This window comes from Prionailurus bengalensis, chromosome C1 (genome assembly GCF_016509475.1).
Source record: "Prionailurus bengalensis isolate Pbe53 chromosome C1, Fcat_Pben_1.1_paternal_pri, whole genome shotgun sequence".
Classification (NCBI taxonomy): Eukaryota; Metazoa; Chordata; class Mammalia; order Carnivora; family Felidae; genus Prionailurus; species Prionailurus bengalensis.
The window spans coordinates 22038342-22057469 of record NC_057345.1 but is presented as its reverse complement, the minus strand read 5'-3'; the positions used below and the strand labels follow the sequence as shown (position 1 = coordinate 22057469).

The following is a 19128-nucleotide window of genomic DNA, read 5'->3' as shown; positions in this document are numbered from 1 at the left end:
TAAGTGTCCGACTCTTGATTTCAGCTCAGGTCATGAACTCACTGTACTGACTGTGGAGCCCGCTTGGGATTCTCTCTCTCCCTCTCTCTCTCTCTCTCTCGTGCGCACGCTCTCTCTCTCTCTCTCTCTCTCTTTCAAAATAAACAGAAAAAAAGAGTACAAGGTTTCCTTTTGGGGTGATGAAAGTGCTCGAAAACTTACTGTGGTGATGGATGCACCCCTCTGAATATACTATAAACCACTGGACTGTGTACTCTAATGAGTGAATTTATGAGATGTGAATTAAATCTCAATAAACCTGTTCCCAAATTTTTAAAAGTCAATTTCAAAAGGTTATATGCTATATGATTTCATGATTTATGTAACATTTTTGAAATGGCAAATTTTTTTTCAGTTTATTTTGAGAGACAGAGAATGCCAGCATGGGAGGGACAGAAAGAGAGGGAGAGAGAATCCCAAGCAGGCCCCACACCGCACAGTGCTGGACGAGGTACTCGATCCCACAAGTCATGAGATCATGACCTGAGCTGAAATCAAGAGTTGGACGCTTAGCCCACTGAGCCATCCAGGTGCTCCTGAAATGGCAAAATTTTAGAAATGATGGACAGATTAGTGTTTTCCGGGGGCTGGGGTTGGAGGAAGGGAGGCAGGTGAGTATAGATAAAAAGGGCCATACAAACTGACTGAACCATCCAACATCTTGACTGTGGTGATAAGCACACAAGCCTGTACATGTGATAAATTGTATAGCACTAACTACATGCACACACACAAACAGGGACAAGGGAAACTGGGCAAGTCTGAGTAAGATCTGTGGATTACATAAATGTCAATACCCTGACTGTGATATTATCCTACAGGTCTGCAAAATGTTACCTTTTCAGGAAACAGGGTAAAGTGCATCGGGAATCTCTGTAGCTTTTCTTTTCTTCTTTTTTTTTTTTTTTTTTAAGTAATCTCTATACCCGATATGCGGCTCAAACTCACAACCTGGAGATCATGTACCGACTGAGCCAGCCAGGCACGCTGGCAGTTTTTCTTACGGCTGCGTATGAATCTACAATTATCTCAATAAAACTTCCAATTAAAATATACTGCAATCTGTCCTGTTCTATTCTCAATTTCTCTTCAGATTAAACAATGTCCTCCGGTGCATGAGTGCCACAGCTCCTAACAGCTGCTTATACCCTTTTTAAGGAGAAAGAGCAGACCTCAGGTTCAGATGCCCCCACAAGAGACTCTAGCTGAAATTTAATAACACGCTTTTTTTTTTTCAGTTGTTTATCTAGATGGTATGATGTGGAATTAAGAACACAAATTCTGGAGCCAGCCAGTCAGGGATCCCAATGCCAGCTCTGCCACTCACTAGCCAGTCACTTAACATCTCTGTACTTCAGACACCTCATCTGTAGAATGGGTATGACAAGAGTACCTAGATCAGTATTGTGAGTTTTAAATCACTGTGCGCGTGTGTGCGTCTGACTCTGTGTGTGTGTGTGTGTGTGTGTGTGTGTGTGTGTGTTCATAGACATACGTATAGCGTCAGGCACAAACTCTTAGCTATCATTATCTTTACCAAAACAAGGACTAGGGGGAAATAACCTTTTAGAAAGTTTTAGAAGCACAGGTGCTGACCATATTACCTCTCAGAATGTATCCCCTTGGTCCCTCCCACGGTAGCCCTGAGCCCATACCCGGGTGTCCGGAGGTAGGAGTTGGGCCGGGAGGCACCCACCTGCGCACTTGGTGCGGCTGATGAGGGGTGGCCCAGGGCGGCCGGTGCCGCCATCACCTGGGCGCGTGAGCAGCACACTGATCTCGTACTCCGTGTCGGGGTCAAGGTGCCACAGCTTGTAGGTCTGCAGGCTGACGGCGTGCACCTCCGCCCATGGGCCGCGGGACATGCGGTACTCAATCTCCTTGCGCACGATCGGCCCGTCGCCAATGATGGAGTTGGTGTTGAGCTGGATGATGAGGTAGGTGGGACCCGCGCGCAGCAGCTGCGGCGGCGCGATGGGGGTGGGGGGCTCTGCGAGGACGTGAGGAAGAGGTGGAGCCGAGCGATGCGCTGTGAGACCCTGCCCTCAACTCGGGATCCCAGCACACCCAAGTCCCCAGTGACCTTCCCTCTCTTCCCAGGGGCCCTGATCAAACGCCCAGACCCTCGACTAGACTTCCTCGCTCGTGCCCACTAAATCCCCAGGCCTCAAGGGGTGTCCGCTCCAAAGGCTGTCCCCGCCCTCATCCTTAAGCCTACACCCTGTCCCTCACTCCCCTCTGAATCCCCAAAGACTAGCGTTCAGGAGCTGACCGCACCCCCGTCGGATCAACCCCGGATCCCCACAGCCTGACCCGCCTGCGTGGCTCACGTCTGGCCTGGCTCTCCCCGCCTGCCTGCTTCTCAGTCACACCCCGCCCCCTGGAGCGGACCTCCTCCCTGGAGAGAAACTGCCCCCCTCCACAGACCCGACTCCCAGTCTTCCCCCCACGGCCCCACCTTTCTACAGGCCACGCCCCTAGACCAGACCCCGCCCCCTCGCCTGGCCCCGCCCTGCAGATGGTGCAGGTCCCACCCCCAACCCCACCCCGGGAGAGCGCCCGCACGCGCTGACCCTTGACGATGAGCTCTGCGAAGTTCGAGACGCCCGCGCCGCGCGGGGCCTGGGACACGCAACGATACAGGTCCTGCTCCGAGCGGCTCACGGAGGCCAGCAGGAAGGTCGCCAGGAAGCGCCGGTGGCTGATGTGCCGCACGCTGGCCGCGGGCACCAACGCCCCGCTCTGCCGCTGCACAGGGGTAAGGTCGACAATGTCAGGAGCGCTGGGGAGGGAGGGTCCCAATCTCGCTCTGACCCGGGCGAGGGGAGTAGTACATGTCCTGGCCCCATTTAGCCGTCCCTAGTACACAGGGGACTTATGGGGTTCCTGGAATCAGCTCCATCACAGGAAGGCGCGGGATGAGAAGCTGATTAAAGGAACGTGGTCTCTACCTCCGATGGAGAGTGGTTGGGGGATCCTGGAGTCACCCTCTATCCTGGGGGTATAAGAGGACCCAAGAGGGCAGAGCAGAGCCTAGGTGAGAGCAGGGATGCATGAGTATGGGTGCCGGAAAAGGAAGGAACGACTCCACACCCTGCAAGGGACCCAGGCCCCAGAAGAAGTTTCCCCCCACCCTGGCTAAGGTCCCTGCACCCCCTCACCTGCAGGAGAAAGCGCTCTGCCTCTGCTGCTCTGCCCGCTGCCATGCACTGGAAGGAGGCGTTCTGGCCAGCGTTGACCTCCACATCGCCCAGTCGGGAGAAGTGCGGGGCCTTCGCTGCGGGAATAGAGCCACAGTGTGAGCTGGGCCGATGCCCGCTACAGTCAGGAGCCGTGGCCACCCGCACCCCTCACCCTGCACCCCAGTGGGCTGGGACTCACCGCAGGGGTAGCTGAGAAGCAGGATGTCATCTAGGCCCATGTAGCCCCTGCGGTCTGGGGAGATGAGGGCCTCAAACAGCACCTGGGGGAGGCGGGAGGTTCCCTGTCATATCCCTCCAGCCCTACCTGGGGAGGTGCCCACAAGAGACCCCTTTTAGCTCTGCTCCGGTCCCATGCTCCTCAACCAGCAGAGGTCAGCCCAACTCACAACGGCCTTCCCTACCAAGCCAGCTAGTTGTGGGAAGGTGTGTCAGCAGCCAGAGCTAACAAGGTCAAGGCCAGAGGTTCTCTCCCAGTTCTGGACAGTTACCTTCAAGCAGGAAAACTTTTCCCAGCAGACAGGGTTTCCAGGTCAGCACTGTTCCAACTCACCCTTGACCCCAGCCACAGACCATTTCTGTTGACAATGATCTCTGATGCTGAACCCAAACCATAGCAGCCCTGAATAGCCTGATGCTGACCACAGACTGACCGCTGACCTTGACCACATATTGACTCCTGATGCTGAACACAGACTAATTCCAACCTCGGTCACTTGCTTACTCTGACCTCAGGCTGACACCTCTCTACCCGCTCCCCTAAGCACAGGCTGACCACAGACCAAACCCAGCCTACCTGATATTCATTGGGCCAGAAGGTGCTGACAGCCAGCTCAGCCTGGTGCCACTGACGACCATGTGATCCAGTCATATTCCAGACGGCACTGCCCAGGGGACCCCCATTGACACGCACGTAGATGCCCAAGGTGCCCGGGCTGTGCCCATCCCGGCTGTACAGAAAGTAGCTGAACTGCACACAGTGGGTATCATTCTCACTCAGGCTCTGGAAGATGACATGGGCCCGTTGGCCTGGGGCATGCTGGGAAGCATTGACCATCAAGTAGGAGCCTAGAAAGGGAAGAGGCAGGAGCTGAAGAGGCTTGGGGAGGACCAAGGTCAGGTGGGCAAAGGAGGGGGACAGAAACAAAGGAGTTCAGGCATTTGGACCCACTAGGAATCAAGGGTTTTGAGTTCTGGTCCCAGCTCTGACCCGCTACGCTGAGTCCCTTCACCTCCCTGCATCTGTTTCCCAGAGGAGAGAGCAAAAAACACACAAAACTGACTCTCTCCAAACACTTTATGGTCCCTCACCACCTACGATCACAGTCCAAGCTCGTGCTGATCTACGACTTTCCCCATGTGCTGAGCTGCCCTTGGAGGCAGGGACTAACTAACTAGGTCATTCATCTAGGAGTCAAGAGTCTGGCACATGACAGGCCTTCAAAGGCTACCTTTTCTGAAGTCTTCCCTCCCTGTCCCTCTATAGGCTTCTCTCCTGGCCCTTGGATCATTAATAAAGTGTCTGTCTCCCCACCAGCCTGTGATGCCTCGGAGGCTCCACTGTGTCTCCAGCATAGGGCTGAACCCAAGCTGAATGAGTGTGTAGAACAGATATTGAATAAAAGGACTCTAACTTCCCTTCCAGCCCCCACCCTGGGTCTAAACGCCTGGGATACAAATCTCTTCCAACCTGGAGACAGGCAGCAATCTCCTTCCCCAGATCTGGGCTGTGTACTGGCAGGGGGTGGAGGGGGCCTGGCAGGGTGGGAGGGACTGGACTCCTTCGGGATCCAGCTAGGGGATTATGGCTTTCCTTTTGTGGGGAGAAGGCCCCAGCAGCTGCCAAGGGGGTGCCCACAGCCACCCAGCACCGCCTCCTCCCGGGCTTGGCTGCCAGCCAAAACAAGCTCATTCAGATCCCAAACCACGAGGCTCCCTGCTCTGGGAGGGCTCCCCAGGGACTCCACTGGAGGGGATCTCATTCATCTCTGCAAGCCAGGGGCCTGTGAAGGCGGCTCCTGGATCAGTCCCGGTGGGATAGTAAACAGAACTCCCAAGTCCCCGTCCGCACCCAGAAAGGGGCACATCCTGGCCCCCAACAGTGCCTCTTGGCCCACTCCTCTGCCCCTCTCTCTCCTCTCTTCTTCCCTAGTTTTTCCCCACTCTGCACCCCTCTCCTTCTTCATTTCCTCCCTTCATTCCTGTGGCTCTTCCTTCCCCTGTCTCTGAATCTCCCTCCTTCCTTCTCCCTCCACCCCCAACTCCCTTCCCTAGAATGTGTGCCCTGAGAGGGCAGACACGGTGGCCCTCTCGCTGACCACTGCGGCCTCAGGATCCAGCACAAGGCCCACACGAAATGCTAAATGTCTCTCTCCCCTTTCTCACTGGGCATGTCCCTACGGGTGTGAGAGAGAGAGGCAGAGCCCGCACTGGGTCCCTGCCGTGGTGGGCACCTTGACAGATCACAGTCACACAGGTCAGACTCTGATACCCACTAGCACAGAGGTCAAACCAAGAGCTGAGAGCCATTCCTGCAAAGGAGAGAGGAATGCCCCAGGGAGGGTGCTGTGTGAGCAAAGGCACAGAAAGGAGAGGCAGGGAGGCCTCCAGGGGGCAAGGTGAGCAGGAGGAGACGGGGCTGAACGGCCGCCCATGCCAGGTTGCGGAAGGCCTCTCTGGCGGCTTCAAGTCCTGGCCTCACCACTGAGACCCTTTGCTGCACCTACCCGAACTCTCGAGGGCCAGTGCAATTGCAGCCATGTTGTGAGTGGAGTAGCAAAGGGCCTGGTCCGCTACTATGACAGGGCAAAGGGGAGTCCTTAGGCTGTCTACTTCTGGAGTTCCCTCAGCAAGCCCATCTCGTTCTCACCCTATGCTATGTCTTCTAACCCAGCCTTTATCACTAATAAAGTTCATAGGCTGGCCTCCACCTCTCTTATCCTGTTCTGAATTCCCAGTTAATTCTGTACCCCATGCAGAGGGCCCCCTCAAATACCTCCAACAATAGCAACTAACCATTCACTGAACCCCTACATGCCACTCCCATGCTATATACCTTGTAGGCATTATCTAATAACCCTGTGAAATGGATTATTGTGCTCTCCACTTCACAGTTAAGAAGACGGAAGCTCAGAGACGTTAAGCGACTCGCCCAAAGTCACACAGCTGGTAAAGTGATGAGGCCAGGATTTGAAGCCCAGTCTTCATGATTCTGGAACCAGGATAGCAGGGGCCCTCATCAGAGTAGGAGGCCAGCACTACAATCCATGTAATTAGTCTCCTGACCCCCAGTCCAGTGCCCACGATGCCATAAATGCCTCATCCTGAAATGGGGCAGAGCCAGGTAGAAGCTGGGAAGGATCTGGGACTTCCAGGAAGAAGGGGGCAGAGGAAGGAAGGTCTTGTAACCTCCAGCCCCCAGTGTTACTGCTCCATCAGCATCAACATCTTCAAGTCTTGGGAGACCAGGATTCAGAGGCTCCCAGGGAGGAGAGGGCCTCCCTGGCGGTGGAAGACTTAGGACAACCTGATGGGAGCCAAGCTGCAGGGGGAGTAATGGGAAGTGGGTTTTAACTTAGCATCTATAAGGGTCTTTGATTCCTTGAACCTGCACCCATCTTACAGGTAAAACTACCCGATACACACAATTGGACAGCATGCACAGAGCGCCACATGCACGGTCCTGCGTATGTCCTTACAGATGCAAAAGCAAACGAGGACCAGAGAGGTTAGGGAATGTGCCCACGGTCGCACAGCGGGTGGCTAGAACTAGAAGGAGACCAGGGGGAATGGGAGTTGAGAGTAGGCTCACCGTGTGGCAGGTCTGCAGGAGCCCGGGTACCAGGGTGGATCTGCACTTGGTCCCACTGGAAGTCGTCGTACTGGGCCTGGCTGTACTCGCAGGGCACTGCTGGGTCGCTCGCCTCTTCGAAGGTGCAGCCGGCTGTGAGGGCAGGGCCTGGTTAGCCCTGGCTAGGGCACCACTGCTGGCCAGGAAGGCTCCTGGGGCTCCCCTCCAGGTGCCCCTCACTGCCCTGCCCACCCAGGCCCACCCTCCTCCCCTCCCTCTCCTAGGCCTCCCCTCACTGCTCCCTCCTCCAACCTTTTCCCTCTTTTCACTGTCACCACCCAATACTGGGACGTCCCCACACTGCCCACTCCCAGGACCACACACTGCACAACCACCCACCAAAGATCCTCCTCAGGGAAAACTAGTTAACATTATCACTACAACATTAGAGCCTCACAGCTCATGAGGTCAGGTCTAGAATTATCCCTATTTTACAGATGAGGAAACTAAGGCCTTCCTTAAGGCCACACAGCCAGGTAGTAACAGAGCTGGGGTCTGAACGGAGATCTCCTCTCCTAACTCCTACTCAGTGTCCCACTCCCTGCCCGCCCCCCCATCTTCACGTAAAGGACAGACAGTGGGTCCCAGGACTGGCGGGCTCATGAATGCACTAAGCCAGCCCTGACGGTATCTCCTTAAAAATAACAATGGCCACTGATCATCTCAGGCAAGCCCGGTGCAGCGCTAACGGCTCTCAGGGTGGCATCTCCTTTAGGCCTCGCCTCCTGAGACCGGGACCCCTATTGTTCCTGCTTGACAGGTGAGTTTAGGGGATTCGGTCATTGCTCAGTCGCCCCGCTCTGGTCTCTGCCTGCAGGCCTGGGACACGCGAAGTCACAGTCATGTGTGGACGGGGCACGCGCATGACTAGAGAAGCAAGTTCCCGTGATTCGGACCCAATATTTACAGTTTGCACGAGGAGAAGAGGAAGGAGGGAAGAAGGCGGGGTAGAAACAGATGTGAGTCCTTTGCCTGGTAATGAGGTCCACGTATCTCAGTAGCTCATCGGAGCCCTGAGCCGGGCACCGAATAAATGTGAGAACACCACCAGTTGGAGAAGTTAACAGCAAACTGGTTCCTGCAGTCACTCCCAGAGCTGGTTGCTTGCGGCCCCATCACAGGCCGTCCAAGGCATTGGGGAGCCAGGAAAATGCGTGGGCAAGTGGTGAGGCCAGACCCTGTGTGGGTTACGTACCAGCCGCTGGTACTTCTCCCCACCTGACGGATGAGGTGACCGAGGCCCCGGGGGATGAAGGGCTCCATCCACAGTACAACACGGTGGTTATGTGGGTGGGCTTTGGCATTAGACAGACGTGGGATTGAATCTTGACTCTGTAATTTGTCAAGCTGTGCGACCATGGGCAAGTCACTTCTTTCTGAGCCTCAGGTTCCGCATCTGCGTGTGCGGTTGTTGAGGATGCAATGCGGGAGTCCACTGACCACGACGCCTAGCGCGTGCAAGCGCTCAGGAAATGGTGGCCCTTCACGGGTGCCACTTGAGCCTACACGAGCAACAGACAGAAGCGGGACTTGAACCCGCGGCAGTCAGATAGCAGAGCCCACGTTTCCTTTACTATGAGAAGGAGCACAGCCGGGCTCTTCCCAGGCTCAAGAAGAGGAAGGAAGTGAAACTAGGGGGTGAGGGCCATGTGCCAGGCACGGCGGGCATCTGCCCCACAGGAGTGACTCCACTCTCGGGGGCTCTGCTGTTTCACCTGCTGCAGGGGACTTCTCTAGGTTGGCACACAGATCACGTGCAGTAGCATTTGGAAACATGCCCGGCAGAGCTGGGCACAAAGGGGGCTCGCACCTTGTTGGGGGTCCCCCGTTCCTCTTCTTGCACCCCATCGGAGTGCAAAACAATGAGATGTGGGCATGAGGCTGGCACTGAGTGGAGGGGATGAAATTACAGAAGCCTCTCTCCAGAGCTAGTGCAGGACCCTTCCAAATGCTCTTTGCCTCTTTGTGCGAAAAGCTCTGGTCAGCATCATGCCCTGTGGCCCGTGGGAGGTAAGTTTTAACCCAATCTGTGCTGAGAAGGCCTCAACTCTCCCTCGAGAAAATGACCCACGGCACAGCACAGAGGGAGGCCATGGACAGTAGGGTTGGTCAAAGAGGGCTTCCTGAAGGAGGGGAGAGCTGACTTCATTCAGCCTGAGCTGAGTCTACAGTCTGCTCCTGAGGTTCTTAGCCAAGGCCTCCCTAAGGCAGAGGGATGGCCAGAAAGGGAAGCCCAGGATCTAGAGCCTGGATGGAGCTCAGGCCCTTCCTATTCCTTTATAAGGCAGCTGCCCAAGGATATCTCATCCATGGCCCTGAGGCAAGCCTGAGAGTGCCGGCTCCTTGGCGCCCCCCCACCCCCATCCCCGGTCCATCCCAAGCCAGGCCACATGAGCTGTCCGGACTCCCAGACTGACCAACCTAGTCAGATGGACCCTCAAGACCATGTAACCTTAGCCAGAGTAACTCCCAGACTGACCCAGGTCAGTGACCCCACCCCCACCCCAGACAGAACGACCTCAGCCAGAGTGACCCCAACACCATCCAGACCATCTGACTTTATCCAGAATGACCACCAGATTGTCTGACTGACCCCAGACCAGCTAACGCCGCCGGCCAGAGTGTCCCCTGATCTCTGCCAAATGACTCCTACAATTGGCCTCAGGCAGGGAGGTCACCCTAGCTGACCTGCCCCCTCCACAGTGTCCCCTTAGGCAGAATGACTCACTGTCCCTGGTCCAGGTCCACCCCCCCCCCCCCACGCGGTGCCTCTGGGGCCAGGCCAATTCCAACAATGGCATTTACAGGATAACATCTCTGGGTCCAGGCTCCTCAATGACAGCCACATCCTCACATTCTCCCCGGCTCCCCCTGGGGTGGGAACAATCAGGCCTCCCAGGTCCTAAGGAAAAACCTATCACCTCCAGTCTGGATGGTTCAAGGGCCCCAGAGCTAAGTCCCAGCTGCTGCTAGAGAAAGATCCAACTTCGGCTGGAGGCTACTGGCCTGGGGTGGGGTGGGGGGAGAAAAACTAGATCAGACTTTGGGTTCAGAGCAAGAATGGTAGCAGAGAATCCCTCTTGACTCCATCAACACAGACAGCGGCCACAGACGTGCACACACACACACGAACACCACCGTGAGGGGACTGCCACGTTCCGCCATGGCCACCTACACCCATGAAACTTCATAGGAATTCATAAGGAGGTACTATTATTATTCCTGCTTTACAGATGGAAACTGAGACTCAGAGAGATGAGGTGGCCATTCTAAGGCCACATTCTAAGTCCCAGAAGCTAGGATTTAAGCCACTTACTTATTCAAGGAGACTAGGTCCAGACAAAATAAGGCCCTGGTATTCCGCTGGCCACATGTGTTAATTCGGTTCCATTCACAGGAAATTTGTTCACTGACAGTATAAAGCAGGTCTCAGCCTGACACTAGTAGAGGCATAAGGATAATTAAGATCCTGCCCTGGCTTCAGGGACCTCCCAGTCTGAGTGGGGCTGACGGAATAAGACAAAGCAGAGGAGGGTCAAGGCCACGAAGGGGATCCAGGGGAAAGACTTGCTGGAGGTGGGTGCATCTGAGCAGAGCGTGGAAAGATGGGTGTCATTCTGGCCAGTAGAGATGGTGGGTGGAAGGGCCTCTGAGGCGAAGGAGGGCAGGGAGTAAACACACAGTCCAGAGCATAAAGGGGAGCACAGACTGGCCAAAGCGATGGGAAAGGAGGCTGGAAAAAGGAAGACTGAGGCCAGATCAGGGAGGCAGGGCCTTAGGCGTCTGGGCAAGAAGTTGAAATTGGGAAGCCAGAATAGGTGTTTGAGCAGGCTTCGGATGAGACAGTGACAAATCCTCTAAACCAGGAGGGTGGGTGGGTTCTCCAGAGGGCACCACAAAATCAGGAGGGACAAGCCACAGTCAGATGTCAGGAACTGAGGTCCCCATCCTAGATGCAAACAGCACATACCCTAGTCACACCCAGAGAGATACACAACACACACACACACACACACACACACACACACAGCCCCATACTCCCCCCTCCCCACCCCTAGTGCAAGCCTCGGGGACACAGTCTCAGCCAGGCTGGGGTAGGGAGAAAACCAGACCCCACAAGGGGGAACCCATCTCTGCCCTGGCCTCCCAGAGAGGGTGGGCTAAATCAACCCAGGACCCCCACCGGTTCCCCCAGCCTCAGCTCAAACTGGCCCAGCTACATTCCTCAGCTAATCTCCCCAATCTGGCAGGCGGTTGCCTCAGCAACCGTCAGCCACAATTTGGGAAGGCAGGAGGATGGCTTATCCACATCCGGCTGGGCTATGGATGGGGCGATGGAAGGGGCAACACAACCTCTGCAGGAAGTCAGGGTGTGGGAAGGGGGTCTCCCCGGCATGAGGGCCTCCTCGTCTCCGTTTGCATGTGTCTCCATATGCAGACGTGTGTGTGTGTGTGCGCGCGCGCGCGCGCGCGTGTGTGTGTGTGTGCGTGTGTGTGCGCGCGCGTGTGTGTGTGTGTGTGTGTGTGGCTGTGAGAGTGACAGCCTGGTACTGACTTGTGAGCACGCAGCTGGGAGGCAGGAGACCTGGATCTAATAGCTGCTGAGCGTCTAATTCCCTGTGTGACCTGTGGCAGGTGACTTGCCCCCTCTGAACCTCGGCTTCCTCACTTACAAAATGAGAATGGGGACCCAGGTGACCTCTAAGGCCACATCGACCTCTAGAATGCTGGTCTCATTTGTGTGAGTATGCCTGTGAGCAAGAATAATTTGAGGGCAGAGAGAGACTGTGGGGCAGAGGTATGTGAGTGAGGGTAAGCATGAGTCTCCCAAGTGTGGGTCCCCCAGGCGGCATGCTGTGAAGGTGTGGGTGTGTGGGTGTACATTCGCATGCGGAGATATACGACCACACTCGGGGATAAGCATGGACCTACAGAGGAGGTGAATATATGTGGTGGGGTAGAGGGGAGTTGTGCACATGTGTGCATGTGTGTGTGCATGTGTGAGCACCAGACTTTTCTCCCCACCAGACAGGGAATGGTGCTCTGTGCCAACTGTGGCTGCCAGCCACGGTATTTTCTGAAGGACCCTAGGTAAATAGAGTTTGTTTGCCATGAGATTTTTGTTCTCTGATTTGTCAATAGAACATCCAGTTCCCAAGGGTGGCCCCAGGAGAAACAGAACCTCCCCCAGCAGACTAGAAGTTTAGGGGCTGGGATCATACCCAACCACAGGCATAGCCCCAACCTTGGCCTGGGGAAACCAGATACAACCCCAATAACAGCACTGTTCTATTTCACCATCCGAAGCCACATCTCTATTTTAGGTAGCCTAACCCAACCCTGCGACCGACACTGGCCTCACCCCTGGACATTCTTGCCCAACCTGGCCCTGTCCTATGTTCTCCACCCCAACTACAGCTCCATGTCAGGCCCATCTAACCACCCCCCCTCCTCCTTCCCTAGGGTCGGAGGCTGTCTCTTACACCTTCGAACCCCACCCCCCAAAGTCCTGTGTATAGCAGATGGCCAACAGTGGCTGGACTTATTGACCCCATGATCCCAACTAGTCTCACCCCAACCAACCCCACCCAGGCTCAAGGACCATGACTTCATCTCAGAGACCCAATCCAGCCCATTTCACTGCTTTACCTGCCCAGATCAACACACCCAGACTTCAGCCCGGGGTTCCCTGGAGCTGTTCTCCAGAGCCCTGAATAACTGATGAGTAATTAATTAAGGGCAGGGGTGACTACCTTCTAATCACCCAGGATTCAGCATGGCTGGAACTAGGAAGATCACCCTGGACAGGACCAAAGAGAGAAAAGACTGAGCTGGTACCCCACCCCCCACAGGAGCCAACACAGACCCCAACAAGGCCAACATCCTTCCACTTCCACTGAGGATAGAAGGAAGCCAACTAGACCAGGGAAACTTAGGCCAGAAGCACTCCCCATCTCCTGGACCAATATGCACCACAAATCCTGAGGAGAATGGTAAGGCTGTCATGTTGGTGCTCTAAGGGGAAGGCACAGGGCTTGGCCCAACTCCAGACAGAGGCCAAGGGCTGAATGAGGGGCTGTGCTATGCAGGGGGATGGTGGGCAAAGAGTACACAGACCCCCTGCCGTGTGGACACTCTGTGTCACATAAAACACAGTGCAGCAGAGCAGGGAGGCAGAGGGCCATGCACAAACCCGTGCCGTGTAAAAATCTGTACTTTATAAAGGTCCGTGGAGACAGAGGGCTACGGAGTGCCACAGTGTGATGTGTTGAGAGCTCAATGCAGCAGCTCCACACTGTACAGAGGCAGAATACAGTTACACAACACGGGGGAGCCGAGCCCACGGTGTGCATAGACCCCAGTACTGACAACCGGCACAGAGTGGCAGAGCTGGCCAGGGCCACGATGCAGCGTAGAGGTGCCACAACCCATCTCGGGCATGACCCAGGACTGCACGGAGGCCCGGCACACCAGCGCAGCACCTCTAGGGGTACCCTGGGCTGGCGCTCGGTGCTACACGACAGGGGCACGGAGGAATGCCAAGGTGCCGAGTTCAAGCCTTACTGGTTCAGGGGGCGCCTGGGTGGCTCGGTCAGTTAAGCGTCCGACTTCGGCTCAGGGCATGATCTCACGGTTCAGGAGCTCAAGCGCCGCATCGGGCTCCGGGCTCACAGCTTGGAGCCTGGAGCCTGCTTTGGATTCTGTGTCTCCCTCTCTCTCTGCCCCTCCCCTGCTTGCACCCTGTCTCTGTCTCTCTCTCTCAAAAATAAACACTGGAGCACCTGGATGGCTCAGTCGGTTAAGCGTCCAACGTCAGCTCAGGTCTGACGTTCGTGAGTTCGAGCCCCGTGTCGGGCTCTGTGCTGACAGCTCGGAGCCTGGAGCCTGCTTTGGATTCTGTGTCTCCTCCTCTCTCTGCCCCTCCCCTGCTCATGCTCTGTCTCTCAATAATAATAAATAAGCATTAAACAATTTATTTTTTTTAACGTTTTATTTATTTTTGAGACAGAGAGAGACAGAGCATGAACGGGGAAGGGACAGAGAGAGAGGGAGGCACAGAATCCGAAGCAGGTTCCAGGCTCTGAGCTGTCAGCACAGAGCCCAACGTGGGGCTCAAACTCACGGACCGCGAGATCATGACCCAAGCTGAAGTCGGACACTTAACCGACTGAGCCACCCAGGTGCCCCTAAACAATTTTTTTAAATAAAATAAAATAAATAAACATTAAAAAAAAACTTACAAAAAAAAAAAGCTTTACTGGTTCTTCTCCCTCTCCAGACACTAGCACGGGGCCAGGTACATAGCTGGTGCTCCATGACTTCTCGCTGAAAGCATGTGTCCAGTGTCAGCATGCACAACAGTACAGAGACACGGGGATGCAGAGGGTGTGGTGGGGCGCAGAAGGAAATGCCAGGCACGCAAGCCCAATCCGGAATACAAGCTGGACGTAGTCCTGAGGAGCAGGATAGGGATAGACTCAAGGGCAGGGGTGGAAAGAGGCACAAAAACGGAGTGCCGTGAAGATGCTGTGTGGAACGGTGAACTCAACGCAAGGATCCTGGGGTCCTGAAATCCGGCAGAGTTCACACGACCTAACGGCGAGCACCTGCAGTGCAAGGCAGAGGCTCAGGGCAGTAACCCTGTGCAGTATGCGGGGTCCTGGGCAAAGGTGCTAACCCGCAAAAACCCAAGGCGGTCCCAAAGCCCAACAAAGCGGCTCCAAGCTGCAGTGTGAGTCCAGACTCCCCGAGCAGTGTGCGGGGTGGGGCAGAGGCCCGCACACAGGGGGGACGCCCGAGGCAAGGATGTTGCTCAACCGGGCCTGCCCACAGAAACCTGGGGGAAAGGCCGCCAGCAGACTCCTCAGCGGTAACACCAAGAAAGGCTGGCATGCCGTGAGGGGCGGCGTTCGGGCAGCAACGGCACGGTAGGCACACATGGCCGGAAGGCACGTATCCAGAGCCGCGATGTAGTGCAGTTGTTAGTGTAAGTTGAAGATGCGACACACGACCAAAGTGTTATAGAGAGGTCGCATGTGCTGTGATGCCCTAGAGAACATGAACGTGCCGACTCCTGGACCTCTAGCTCCGCCAGCCTGGGCTGTCTGAACCATGGTTTGGGGACTGAGGCCCCGTCTGCCCTGTGGGCTTCCCTCCACCCTGCCCCCCCATGCCCACATCTTCCACCCCAGTGACTCTCCAAGGGCACAGGATGAAGCCATCGCTCTCCAGGGGACAGGCAGCCAGAACTGAGCACATTGTCCAGGTATTCGTATCTGAGCAGGCCCCAGCCTGCTGGCAGGCAAACAATGAATTCAGATTCTGCTGAAAAGCCTTTGGGCAATTAAAGCATATCGCCTGGCCCCCAGCCCAGGGCAGGACAGTGTGGGGCAGGGCAGGGCAGAGACAGAGAGGGAGACCTATTGGACCGGGCTCTGGTGCAGGATGATCCGAAAGTGGGATGAACATCGGGGATGATGTCAGAGAGGAGCCAGATCTAACCCCCCTGGCTGGTCGCTCCCGCCCTCCCCTACCGCCAATACCTCTGGACTTCATCAGAAGCCAGGAACAAACTTTTCTGAGCACGCAGGATGCCTGCACACACACACACACACACACACACACGTGCTTAATAATCGTTATCACTTCCACCGTGCTTACTATGTGACAGGCCCTGTTCTAACTATATACCTACGTCGATAAAATAGATCCTCATGGCAACTCCATGCGGCATGTTCTATAATTATCCCGATCTCACTAAACGCCCAGAAAGGTCAAGCAACTTGCCCAAGTATTACACAGTTAGTGACGGCGGGAGCTGGGATCAGAACCCAGAACCCATGCTCTTAACCACACTCTAGGTAAAACACATACTTATGCACGTGCATGACACGTACATACACGTAAACACATGTACATGCATTCTGAGCCACGTACCTCCACTCAGCTAAGACCCACCTATCCTTGTCCACACAGGTTTCTTTTTTTTTTCTAAGTTTTATTTTTTTATTTTTGAGAGAGAGAGAGAGAGAGAGAGAGAGAGCAGGGAAGAGGATCAGAGACAGAGAGAGGGAGACAGAGAATCCCAAGCAGGCTCCTCACTGTCAGCACAGAGCCTGACACAGGGCTTGAACTCACAAACCATGAGATCATGACCTGAGCCGAAATCAAGGGTCAGATGCTTAACCGACTGAGCCACCCAGGTGCCCCTACACAGGTTTCTGACACCTCGCAGTGGTCACCTCTTATCCCCCAACTGTCCCATGCCCTCCTGTTCTCTCTGTCTTCCATCTGTCCCCCAACTCTCAGCTGTCCCCCTACCACCTGTTCCCTCAGCCCCAGCTGTCCCCAGCCCCCAGATACATCTTCGCGGATAGCCATCTTCCCTCCCCATTGTCCCAGCTGTCACTCTGCCCTCAACTGTGATCTTGGCCGTCAAATATCCCCAACCACACCCTTCCCCCAATTTCCCCAACCCAGTCCTTCCACCCAGCTTCTATACTCCACTCCATAGTCTCAGGAACCCTCTGAGTCCCATTCTCCACATCCCTTCTGATTCACCACTAGGTTGTGGGATCCGCACCCTGGGAATGTGCCCAAGACTTCCGGAGTCAGCCAGCAACAGCCTCTTCTGGGCTGTCCACCTCATGAGTCCTCCCCCAGGCATTCTGCAGGCAGTGGCCTGGGGCAAGCCAAGAGGGCACACTGGCCCCCATCCATGGCTGCCCTCAGGAGCCCCAGCTCCACACTCCACCCGCTCCAAGCCTTCCCTGCACACCCAAGGTTTCACAGTGCAAACACTGAGTGGGCACCAGCCACATACAAAGTCCTGGGGACAAAAAATGACAAAGACCCAGCCCAGCCCTCAGGGGGCTTCTGGCCTGGTAGGCAAAGAAGATGGAGAACAACTCAGCATGTGGTCATGCGTGCATTAAGGGAGAAATCTGAAAAACTGTGCAGAGGGATAGGGTCCGGGAAGGCTTCACTGGGGGAGTGACAGAGCTGGGCTCTGAGGCTGAGCAAGTCAGCAGGCCCCCACGAGGTGAGAAGGGCACAGGGGGGCATTTCCTGCAGGAGGCACAGCTTGTGCAAAGGCAGAGGGCTGTGACAGGGCCCGGCAGGTTCTGGGATCAGCACTGGCCTGGTGATCCTGGATCATAAGGGGACAAGGAGAAATGTGGTCAGCGGAGGAGAGGCATAAACACGAAACTATTCCAGAAAGTAGGGTCTGCATCATATAGATTTGGGTTTTGTCCCCTGGACAAAGGCTGGAGACCCTTCAGCTTGGGGCAAGGGAGTGGCAGCATCCTATGTCTGCCTGCTAGAGATCATTCAGGTCACAGGCGCCGGCAGCACTGGGGAGTTGATGGCAGAATGGAGACCAAGAAGGGGGCTACTTCAGCAGTCCAGCACGAAATGATGGGCTGGGAGGAAGCAAACACGGATTCAACAAAACCTTCTGCAATGGCTGCTGAGTGGTGGTTCGGCCAGACCAATTCCACTCCCTGAGGTGGCCAGGCCTCACACCTCCAGGACAGCACTGTCCATAGAACTTTCTGCTCTGATAGAAATGTTCACTATCTGCACCCACCGAGCCGGTGGCCACGCAGAACGCAAGATTCTTGAGAATGTGAGATCTGCCAAGTGTGGCCGAGGGATGGGCTTTCTATTTTCGTGAATTTTAGCCACTTTAATAACCACGTGCCAAGAAGCGGCCGCCGTATTGGAAAGTGCGGGTAGAAAACATTTCCATCACTGTCAGAAGTTCTATTGTAGGAAGTTCTCTGGAAAGTCAGCTGTAGACTGACTAACGATGAAGAAGCAGAACCACTGGAGCCTTCTCCAGAGGCTCCTGGCCTTGGGGTCTGAAGGGAGATTGGGAGGCAAGCCTCAGTCCCTGATCACAGCTGCACACAGTCACCGGGACACTCCCTACCCAACACATGCACACCCCTTTCCTGGAGACAGACACACCTAAACGTACAGACACGCCTACGACAGGGCACCCCACACCCAGACTCACAAACACCTAGATACTCCACTGCATGGGTACCCTGTTCCTGGGCACAGATACCCCCACACGTTGACATCCAGATACTCAGGAACCCAACACTCAGATGCCCACGTACTGAGACAGCCCCCCAACCCCAACACAGAGGTAGGTGCCCCCTTCCTTGAACACCCATTAACCTGAGGACTCCCAGACACCCGGATATACCCACCTTTGGATGCAGAGACACTGGGACATCCTTAGGTTGGCACGCTCTGAGCCTCCCACACGTTGGTATTGGGATACCCACACCTAGATAGTGAGATACCACCCACCCAAAGAGGTCTGCACCCAAACTCCAGGAATCTGACACTTAGATACCAAGACCCCCTAGCAGCAGGCTCCCCAGGGATCCAAATAGCTGGTCACCTCCCTATTCCAAAGTCAGATCCTGCCACACAGGATAACCAGATGGCTAGACAGCCTGACAAGCCACACATATGTTCTGTGCCCCAGGCTACAATTATACAATCACACACACACACACACACACACACACACACACACACACCCCTCACCCCACTCTGACTGCCCAGATGCCAGGATCACACCTGCACACACCTGGGCCAGCCTCCCACAACCCCACCTGCAGGGGTTACCACCAGGAGTAGCCCTCCTCCCTTCTCTGGAGCTCACCAACAGCCAAGACACCGGCTGTGACCCCATCTGCCCACTCCTAGATCTGGGACAGAGAACTGAGGGAGTCTCCCCCCTCCTGATGCGGGGCCTGCCCTCCCTCCTCCAGAGACGCTCAGCTCAAACTGACGGTTGGGACCCCAAGCTTCTCACCACCTGCCGAGGCCTCCGGCACAAAGGCTGAACCTGGGGGCTGGACAGGCCCAGCCAGCTGCTGGGGGGGAGGGTGGGTTTGGAGACTGGGCTGGAAGCTGGGGGGAGGGGCTGGCAGGCAGGAGACCGCTCCCTTCAGTCTCTGCCAGGGCCTCAACCTCCCCAACTCACAGCTCCCAGAGGGCTCTCTACGTGGCCTT

General features: G+C 55.6%; 1 protein-coding gene across 6 annotated transcripts in view; it reads right to left on the bottom strand.

Moving 5' to 3' along the window:
* Positions 1–19128, bottom strand: part of PTPRU (protein tyrosine phosphatase receptor type U) — a 79466-nt gene that overhangs the window by 56898 nt on the left and 3440 nt on the right. For all 6 annotated transcript variants that reach the window (XM_043574307.1, XM_043574306.1, XM_043574304.1 and 3 more), the window contains exons 2-7: positions 7051–7182; positions 4036–4307; positions 3421–3502; positions 3201–3316; positions 2613–2787; positions 1736–2029 (exon numbers count right to left, since the gene is read on the bottom strand). In XM_043574307.1, coding sequence (XP_043430242.1) covers positions 1736–2029; positions 2613–2787; positions 3201–3316; positions 3421–3502; positions 4036–4307; positions 7051–7182 — 1071 coding nt within the window. The remainder of the gene's footprint in view (positions 1–1735; positions 2030–2612; positions 2788–3200; positions 3317–3420; positions 3503–4035; positions 4308–7050; positions 7183–19128) is intronic.